Below are 10,533 nucleotides of genomic sequence, written 5' to 3'. Positions count from 1 at the left end.
AGCCCCTCGTGTAAGAGGCCAGGGAACTGATCATGGCCAAGGAGCTTAAAGCGTTCAGCACATCTGTGGGCTGGACTGTGATTTGGACCCAGCCAGTCCAGAGATCCTGCCTTTATACTGCTTTATTTTCTGGCACACTGGTAGGTGGGAGCACAATCAGTGAAAGTACTGCCTGTGTCCAAACTCTCGCTTTCACCCTGGAGCTGGCATCTTCCCCTCCAGACCTGCACCCTTCCTCCTAATTCTCTTCAAAGAGCCAAGAAGATGCAGTAAAACAAGCTCTGAGTTTGCATTCAGACAGGCCTGGGTTAAGCTCAGCTTCCCTATTAGATAGCTATGTAACATTATAGAAAGCACTTCACTCCTCGAAGTTTCCTTGTCTCTAAGACAAGTGTAACAGTGAGCTGTCAGACCTGGCATTCAGTAGGCACTCAATCAATGAGCACGATTGCCCAGCGTGGGACAGTTTGTATCTCCTCAGGGATTTCCAGTGGCTTGGAGAGCTATCTGCCATACTCCCAGTAGACTATGCCACTTGGCTGTCCAGTATCATAAGTGAGAGAATAAAAAGGCCCCCAACTAAACAGCGCACAGAAATGAGTCTAAAACAAGCTCTTTATTGATTGACACAGCAGTGCAGGGCTGATCCCCATCAGCTTCAGAACCGATCCTACACCATCTGCTTTTCCCTCTTCCGGGGTGAAATCTTGCTACCAGGCAAGGGCTTCTAGCCAACCTTGCATTAGTTGTTGGCCATGGTTGTCTGAACCCAGTCCAGGATGGAGGCCACCTTCACGTACACACCATACTCAGCTACAGTGCAGCTTTTGTCAAAGCTCAAGATCCCGGCTGCGTACCAGGTGTCCTGCTCCAGGTCGTGAATGGCAAAGGCACCTCCAGCATCACCATAGCAGGTGTCCTCCTGGTACCTGGACATTCCAGCACAGAAGGTGTGTTCATTCAGGATGGGCTGCACCCCTACAGGGCTCTTCCAGGTCTTCTCCTCGGGCACTGTGCTGCCTTCGTAGTGCTCCACACATTTGCTCTGGTTAGCAACAGGCAGCGTGACATACTTGAGATGCTCGGTAAACCGAAAGTTGACATTTCGCCCCCAGCCAGACACATAACCCACACGCCCCACCTCCGCATAATCCTTCAAAGGCAGGCAAATGGGCATCACTCTCTCATTGACAAGCACCTTCTGTTTGAGTTTGATGAGCCCAATGTCTACTATGGAATAGTTTGGGTAGAAAACCACCTTCTCAATCTCCACTGGCTGCCTTTTTCCCACGAAGAGTTTCAAGGTAGGAGCGATCTCCTCTGCTGTAGCATTCTCTGTGTGATTCAGGAAGAGATTTTTGGCTGTGGTCAAAAGCCACTGTTCACTGATCAGTGTGGCCCCCGTGGTGAGATTGTGACGGGAGATCATCTTAGCCTGCCAGGGAAAGCTGCCTTTGGCGTCCAGAGAGCCACCAATGATGCGCTGCACCTGATCCACTGGATTCTTCGGCTTTCCACATACTGTTGAGGAGAGCAGGACAGCCATGAGCAGAAATATGAATGCACCTCCCCTCCCAGAATATGGTGAAAGGAATGGATGTTGCCACTACCTACACTCTTTCTTCACTTGTTTCAAAGCTAGAAATACTCATATGCTTTGTTCTTACCACCCCACCCCCGTGCTCATCTTGTTTGCAGTATTTTCAGTGTAAAATAATGTTTTTTACAATTATTTACATCACAAAGCAGAGTTCTATTTTCTGTTTTTCTAACCCACTAAAGAAACAAGTAACACCAAGATTTTAAACCCTGGCAGACTGGTTAAGCATTTTATCACCACAGAGGAATTTCCATTCCTCCCTAGAACTCAGCGGGAGGGCTGGGAGCTCTGTGATTCCTTCCCTCTGACTAAGAGGGCTGTGGCAGTGTTGGCAGGATGCAAATTCTACAGATACAGCAATGAACCCAGGGGACCTTGGTGGTTCATACTCTGACAACGGAAGGTGGTCAGATCCTCTGTTCCCAGAGGGAAAAGGGAGAGGACAGCTCTTCCTGACAAGGAGAAACAAGAGCCCCACCCATCCCCAGCCTCTTGCCTCCGTGGGCTCTGCTTTCCTCACCTTCTCCTTTGATAACATTCTCCCTAGAGCTTGCTTTACCTTTGACCCTGGCTCTCTAGCTAAGCTGTCTGTATACCATTAGGTCTCCTGATGAGACGGTGTAGACAGTGGATTGAGCCAATTCCCTCAGGCCCAAATGAACAAGCTGCTTTGTGAGCTCCCCTGAGAATCATTTCCTTACTGACCAGATCAGCCCCATGGGCTGAGTTCACCCTGATCCCTCATCTCGGCTCTTGTCTGCTCAGGGGAAGCCACACAGGAGCGAAGTGTCTCTGACCTGTTCACCAAGGTGGCTCCCCATGCACTAAACCCTTGGCACCCACCTGCTTCACATTCTGGAAGTTCCTCTCCAATGGCCTTGTTCACCCACTGCTTCTCACTATTTAAAGCATATACTCCTGAAACAAGAGAAAAGAAGAAGAGCAATCAAGTCTGGACCTAGTGCAGGATGAGAAGATATTTAAAAAGAATTAGGAGGCGGAGGAGGAGGAGGGAAGAGAAAGGAAGACAGTGCAGGCGAGAAGGGACAGGCGAAGCACTGTGCTTCCAGTTGAGTGCTGGACAGACTGCTGTCAGGGAGATCTTGACAAGACAGGTTGGGATCAGTGCTCAGGTCCTGACTGCCTCTCACAGGCCATGTGAACTTGGGCAAGGTCCTCAAGCTCTCTGTGCCTCAGTTTCCTCCTCATAATAACAGTTTCTCTTCCAAGGAGTGCTGTGAGAACTAAGGGAGCCTCAAATAAACACGAAGCACTTAGGAAGCACCAGGAACACAGTGCTTACTCGGGAAGTGTCACCTACTGTCACCCTGCTTTCATAGATGGAGCTCTTACCATGAGACAGGCAAAGGACATGGCATTGCCTCCCCTTGACAGAAGAAAAACTTAAGACTGAGAAGTAAGTTTGCTCAAAGGATCACTTTACTGGTGACAAAACCTTTATTAGATGCTCCAACCCCTGGCTCCAGGGAGTCTATGTTAACTGCCAGGCAGTCCAGCCCCACGAATCATGGAAATGTCAGGGTGGGTGTGTGCAGGGTAGAGACTTCTGGGTCTTACCGTCCCCTTCAGTGTGCAGCCTGTAGTAAGGCTGACACTGATAGCGAACCAGGTGCTCCACGTAGCCATTTGCAATCTCAGGGGGCTTTGGACAGCTGTCATCTGCAAAAGAAAGGACACCAGAAAAGGAAGCTAATCTCCAGAAACCTGTAAAAAGTCAGCTGAGAGGAACCCGCTCTACCAATCAGCCTCCCTGCCTGCAAATGGAAACCCAGGGAAGGGCAGTCTCCCCTCATTGCCAGGGGACAACAGGTGAGAAGGGGAACTGGGTCTTCCACAAAGGACAGTGCAGATCAGATGGGGGCTGAGTGGACCACAGCAAAGCTGGCGATGCACAGCTCCTGCTCAGACCCAGAGACCTACCTGCAATTTCTGTGACTTCATTGTTAATGTCCATGGCAAAAAGCTGTCCCCAGAGCAGGAGGGTGACGAGAGCTCCCAGAGCACTTCAGAGAAATGACAAGGAGTGCAAAGTTGGTCTCCCGGCTTCATAGCACGCACACACATGCACATGCACACACACACACACACAGACCTTTCCCACAAACCCAGAAAATAGATGGAACTGCCAGGACCAAGGAGTCGCACTCAGCCACCCACTCTAACAGCTTCTGAGCATACCCAGCGTCCAGCAGGCTTCATGCTGCCCAGAGTTCTGGATAAGCTTCGGAAAGGTGCCACCATAAATAGGAAGGCACCGAGCTAAGGAGTCTCAGTTTCTGGCCACGTCCAGTAAACACTAAATTGACAATAATACATGAGCTCTCCGGCAAAGAGAAATCTCACTCAGACATCCCTAAACTACTGGGCTACAAAGAGTGCTGATAAAATGAAGGTGGGGACATAGGGCTTATTACACTATCCCCTCTATTTTTTGAATTTTTCCATAGTGGTTTTTAAATATATAGTTTAAAATATATATATGGTTGCTTCTATTTTATGAGCATTAGCCTTTAAGGAAGGGTGTGTAAAACCCAGAATCTCAGAAGGCTGCCGGGAGGAGAATTGGCTTCCTGAAAGCCTGGCCGTGGCCATGGGCATCAGAACACAGGCCACGCTTACCAGGTACCCACCTTGCCCGAAGATGTCTACCATTCAGGGACTGCCTGGTGGTGTTCGTTATTTCACCATTTCAAAAAGCTTTTCCCTTCTGATAAAATCTAAGTGAATGGATCCCATCTCCTGGCAAAGACAGCACTGTCTGAAAGCACCACCTTTTACAGATGCAGATGAGCTGTGAACTTAATACACTAAGCCCTATAACTCGCTACAACCTACCCCACTTGCCCTGCTTCCTCATTACATGTTTGCATCTCTCCACTAAGCTTGTTCTGTACTGATACAAGAGAAGGATGGGCTAAAGACCATGCAAGTGTGAGGAGACTCACCTCATTATTTGGCTTGTCTTGCTTCTGGAAGAGCAGTCCTGTAGGGGCACCTGCCCAACCTTTTATGCCTCAAAGCCTGACCCCGCCTCCTTAATTTGTAATTCCCTAGTTTACACAGTTTTGGCCCTGTTAAGGTCACTGACATGTTCCAGTAACAAAACCACAAACAATACCCCTCTTAAGAGTTGAGCTCTTGCATCAGAGCTAGTGTTATTTTACCAAGCTCTGAAGAAATCTGACAACTTTATGACCCTATGTACCTGCCAGAAGTGTTTCCAGAAAATAGTTGGGCAGGAGGAGACTGTCATTCTGGCTCTTTATTTTGGAAGGTTTTCAGCATGGAAAATAAACTTGTTTTGAGTCATTTCAAACCATTTATAGACATTCTTGCAACCTCACTTAGATATTAAGAAAACTGTAATGAAAGCATTTCCTTTTCACAATCATTTTCCACACCTATGTGAAATCTCCCTATTGCTTAAAGTTCTCCGACCTGAAATCAGTAAACTCTGTTTATTGTGTCTTCTTTGATTGCTTTTTTGCAAGAAATCACACAAAGTTAAAACGATAGACTGACACAGGACTGTAAATCTGTCAATTCTGGAGGGTTTCCAGCTCCAAAGAAGGCCTTTGAGTTGTTTCAAACCCTGTACACACACATCTACAACCTAGTTTAAATGGGGCTATAAAGAAAACATTACCTTTTCACAGTCATTTTGCCCACCTTACGTGGACATCTCCATATTGTTCATAAGCTCTCCAGTCTGAAATCAGTGAAACATGTTTTCAAGAAATCATAGAGTTAGAGCTGTAGAGTACCCCAACACAGACCATATTCAATGGCAGTGATTCTTGTGGTTTATAATCCAGGAATTAGTCCACACAGGTAGATGAGGGAAATCACTGTTTCAGCCAAATATCTGTACCTATATATCCTAAGTATGACTCCATTGAAAGTAGCAATTCAATTAAAGATGGCTTTTTCATTTTGAAAAAAAGGTTAGGCTAGCCTGTCCATAAAAATCACTTGGAATGTTCATAGTAGCACTGAGGTAATAGCAAAATAATTGAAAACAACACAAATATTCAGCAGTAGGAGAACAGGTAAATAATGTGTGGTATAGTCACATAATGGAATATTATAGTCATAAAATGCATGAACAATAAAAGAACATGGATAATCTTATAAACCTGATTTTGAAAGAAAACAAAGTTCTAGATTATATTCAAAATATCACTCTACCCAGGGATTTAGCTCAGTGGTTTTGCTGCCTGTCCCGCAAGCGCAAGAACCCGAGTTCGATCCCTGGTACCAAAATATCACACTAGAAGCAGGCATGATGGTGCACACCTGTAATCCTAGGACTCAGGAGATTGAGGCAGGAGGATCTCCATGAGTTCAGAGCCAGCCTGGACTACCTAGTGAGTTCAAGACCAGCCTGAACTGCATAGTGAGACCCTGTCTCAAACAAAAGAAGAAAAATGATATCATTCTTATAGAGTTCAAAACCAAGTAAAAATTATCAATGGATTCACCAAAATTACAAACAACAAATGAAAAAGTAGATAACTTAGCTTCATCAAAATTAATTTTTATACATCAAAAGAAGCGAAAAGGGCCAGGGATTTAGCTCAGTGGTTCGCTGCCTGCCCCACAAGTGAAAGGACCTGAGTTTGATCCCCGGTACCTAAAAAAACCCAAAAAAACAAAAAACAAGACCCCAACGATGAATGTAACTATATTGTATACCTAAAATGCACCAATAAACTTAATTTTAAAAAAGCTATGCACAGAATTGCCATATGACCCAGCAATTCTACTTCTAGGTAGAATTAAAATCAGAGACTCAGAGGCTTGCTTGCCAGTATTCATTGCATCGTTTTCACAGTAGTCAAAAAAATGGAAACAACCCACATGTCCATCAGCAGATGAATGCGTAAACAAACATGGTATAGTCATACAATGGAACATTATTCACCTATATGAAGAAGGAATGAAGCCAATGACATGCTACAATATGAATCAACTTGCCGGGGATTTAGCTCAGTGGTTTCACTGCCTGCTGCTCAAGCTCAAGGACCCAAGTTCGATCCCTGGTACCAAAAAAGAAAAATGAATCAACTTGAAAACATAATAAGCCAAAACCAAAAGGACAAATATTATATAGCCCACTTACATTCAATGCCTAAAATAGACAAATTCATGGAAAAAGAATGTAGATAAGAAAGTTCCGGGGGCTGAGAGGAGAGAGGAATGGGGTGTGACTGCTTAATGTGTACAGAGTTTCTGTTTGGAGTGATGAAAAGGCTTTAGAAACAGTAGCAGCGGTTGCACAACAGTACTAATGTAATTAATGCTGCTGGATTGTACACTTAAGAACAGTTAAAATCAAATTCCGTACATATTTTATCACAACAAAAATTCAAGAAACAGTAAATATTGGTTTTGTATCATTGTTACTCATATCTATACAATATATTGCTGTTTTGTTTTCTTTTCTCCCCAACAAAAAGTTTATTTCTTGAGACGGGTTCTCACTATATAGTTTAAGCTGGTCTTGAACTCACTATATAACCCAAACTGGCCTCAAACTTGCAACCTGCCTCAGCCTCCCAAGGGCTGGGTTATAGGCATACACCACCACTCCTGGCTAATTTTAATTTTTTTAATGGAATGGAAAACACAAAATATAAAATGTTACCTCATGAGGAGCAAGTAGGAAGGCCTAAGAGAAAAGTACATAAATATAAATGAATTATTGTTAATGATCTAGCTTTTGGGCTGGGACAGGTTCATGAATATACATTATTTTATTGTGTTTTATTTTCATAATATATACATACATGCATAGATCACATATAATATTTTATAAGTATCAAATATCATATTTGAAAATACAGAGGAGGAGGAAATCCCCTGAAGAACTTACTAAGAGGCCCCTCTCCATCGACTAACCCAGGAGGTCTGAGCAGGATGCGAGAGCTCCCAGTTCAAATGGCCGAGACGCCTTTTCCTCCCTGCATGCACTGCAGCACACTCTGCCAGTCTCCCCTTCACAAGGCAGAGCCAAGGATAAACCTGAACTGTGCTATGGCTGGGGCTTGCCTTTTCCTGCCCCTGGAATCTGAAGGCTACCTTGTAAATGAGCCGGAGCTATTCCTGGCTGCTGGAGAAGGGGACGGGGGAGCAGCCTACCAGCCCTCAGCCAGCCAGTCCCACGTCTTCAGGGCCCTCCACAGATGAGTAAGCCCTGGCCACAATCAGCTGAGGCTGACCCAGACCCAAGTGACCTCTGCCTCAGCTCTGCCCAGGCAAAATTGCTGACCTGCAGAATCTTAGGCTAAACAGAAGAGGTTGCAGTTTAAAGTCACTAGGCTTTGGGAAGGTGTGTTAGGCAGCCAGTGTTAGCTAGCACCGCTGACCTACAGAACAGATAAAAAGGTAGCTCCAGGGACTGAAGCTGGAGTGAAGCTGGAGTGAAGCTGTTAGAATTCCCCTCCCTGGACGCCTTTGTCCCTGCCACAGTTGGTCTTCACCAGCTCTTTGCCACCCAGCTGGCTCCATGAGCAAGAAGAAGAGACCTACTGCCCTGCCTTTCCCAAAGCCTTGTCAAAAGGAAGCCACGCCATGGACGTGAAGGAGCCTGCTGAACCTGGAGCCCTTCCTCCTGTGTCCTCGGGTCCTGTTCCCCCTTCTCCCACGCACTGTCACCCCTCCTCAGAAATCATTATACCTCAGTCTCAGCCTGTCTTCGGCCCACAGTCTTGAGAATGTCACAGCCCTAGACTTCTGGTTTCTTCTCTGCCTGGTTGCTTCTACTTCTCCACAGAGGGAAGAAATGGGCTTTATTTCTGGGGATTCTCAGGGAAGGAGGGAGAACCCCAGTCTCATGACCAAAGGGGGCAGACAAGGCTTTCTCCTTGGACTCCAGCTCGTGCCCTCCTGGAGCATCTAACTTGAAACATTTCTCATCCCTGCTGTAAAACAACTGCTTACCTGCCAGGTGCATGACAATTCACATTCCTGTTCCGGACATAACCTGAGCTCAAGTACTCTAACCTCTAACATTTACGGCCTCTCTGCCCTGGGCATCATCTATGAACTTGACAATAAAGAGGATCCAGCCCAAAGTCCTTCCCTTAACTGGACAGGACAAGGTGGGAGGTAGCAAGTGAGAAGACTCAGTACCCAGTCACGAGAATTGAGAATGTATGTTACAGGGAGAACAAAAAGAAAAGCTTAAAAGAATAAAAAGGACAGGAGTTGGCAAAGAAGATTGAAGGGCAAAGTTTTTATTTAAAAGGAAAAAACATATTTTTCAGACTTCATTCTGCCATCACAAAAGCCTTGAAATTTTGCAAGGTTCAGAAAAATATAAATAAGGAAAACATCCCACCAATATTTCACCATCCCAAGGCAACCAGTAACCACTATTAACACCTTAGTGTTACTTCCTCCCAGGTTTTTACACACACACACACACGATCATAGTTGTGATCATCTTTATTAGAATTTTTGTGGTCTGCTTTGTTCACCCATTTCCCATGTTTCATTTCCCACGTTTCAGCAAACTCCTTAATGTCATATGTTAGTAACTTAAGTATGCATCATATGTACTTTATTCCTTCCTTGTGGGGAATTTAAGCTAAAGAGACAGAGATGTGAGGCAGAAAACCAGGCTCATTAATTCCATATCGCTGTACAATTGATCCAACATTACTTATTAAAAACACTACCTATTAAGTATTCAGTTTGATGCATCTTTATGTAACACCCATGCAATCAGCACAGTGCTTCTAGTATCTCAGAAGACTGTTGAGTTCCCTTCCATCAATATCCCACCCCACACAAAAAAATGACTGCCGTCCTGACTCCTTTATGATAGAATTTTTTTGCTATTCTTGAATTTCATTTTGCTCCTTTCTCATTAAATCTATTCCTAAGTATTTGATTATTCTACTATAGTAAATTATATTTTACTTAACTACTAATAGTGTAGAAGAGTATAATTAATTTTTATATTGATCTTGTATCACACAACCTTGATAAATTTACTAGTTAAATCTAAATGATTGATGTTCTGAATATTTTAGCCACAATCATCTCTTCTGCAAATAATGGCTCTTTCATCTCTTTTCAAATTTTTATACACCTTGTTTCTTTCCTCACCTTATTGCACTAACTAGAATTTTTGTTAAAATGTTAAATAGAACCGTGGAGTGTACATCCTTGTTTTATTTTTGCAATGAAGGAGGGAGGAAGCATTCAAATTTTTCTAAATATGTTTTTCGGGGGCTAGGGGTTTAGCTCAGTGGTTCCGGCACCTGCCTCACAAGCACAAGGTTCCGAGTTCGATCCCCAGTACCAAAAAATATATATATGTTTTTGGGGTTGTGGACTGTGGTTTGTTTATTTACTGGGAATTCAAACCAGGGCCTTCACACTGACCTACATCACCAGGCCTTTTTTATTGTTTTGAGACAAGATCTCACTAAGTCACTGAGTAGCCCAGCCTTGCTACCTCAGCCTCCCAGAGTGCTGTAGTTTTGTTTTGTTCTTGTGTGTTGTTGTTTTACCTTGGCTGTTTTACTGTTTGTTTGGGGGGGGGGAGTCTTTTGGGTTTTGTGTGTTTTGTTTTGTTTTTGTAGACATCCTTTATTGGATTAAGGGAATTTCTACTTCTGGTTCATTGATGGGTTGGTTGATTGGTTGATTTTCCAAGACAGAGTCTTATATATAGCCCAAGTTGGCCTGGAATTCTAAATCCTCCTGCCTCAGTTTCCCAAGTGCTGGAATTACAACCATGTGCTACTATACCCGGCTGAGATTGTTTTCTTACCATGAAGAAATGTTGAATACTTTTTCTTTCTCAATAAGATCACCCATTTATAATGTTGAATACTTTTTTCTTTATCCATGAAGATCACTTATCTATTTTGTTAATGTGTTGAATTATATTCACTGAC

General features: G+C 44.1%; 1 protein-coding gene across 2 annotated transcripts; it reads right to left on the bottom strand.

Moving 5' to 3' along the window:
* Positions 1–597: 597 nt before the first annotated feature.
* Positions 598–4,645, bottom strand: Hp (haptoglobin). Of its 2 annotated transcripts, none has more exons than NM_001303307.1 (5): positions 4,567–4,645; positions 3,542–3,624; positions 3,179–3,280; positions 2,444–2,518; positions 598–1,521 (listed from the first exon to the last, which is right to left on the bottom strand). In NM_001303307.1, the coding sequence occupies exons 1-5, from the start codon at positions 4,569–4,571 to the stop codon at positions 743–745; spliced, it is 1,044 nt and encodes a 347-aa protein (NP_001290236.1). In that variant the 5' UTR covers positions 4,572–4,645; the 3' UTR covers positions 598–742. The 2 variants fall into 2 exon arrangements, with proteins under 2 accessions (NP_001290236.1, XP_021112131.1); XM_021256472.2 differs by lacking the exon at positions 4,567–4,645 and adding an exon at positions 3,800–3,912.
* Between the last annotated feature and the right edge of the window lie 5,888 nt (positions 4,646–10,533).

The sequence above is a fragment of the Heterocephalus glaber genome, unplaced genomic scaffold (genome assembly GCF_053883595.1).
Source record: "Heterocephalus glaber isolate CG9 unplaced genomic scaffold, H.glaber_assembly_v1.0 deba00000071, whole genome shotgun sequence".
Classification (NCBI taxonomy): Eukaryota; Metazoa; Chordata; class Mammalia; order Rodentia; family Bathyergidae; genus Heterocephalus; species Heterocephalus glaber.
Note: the sequence above shows the minus strand (reverse complement) of the source record. Positions and strands in the feature narration are given on the sequence as shown.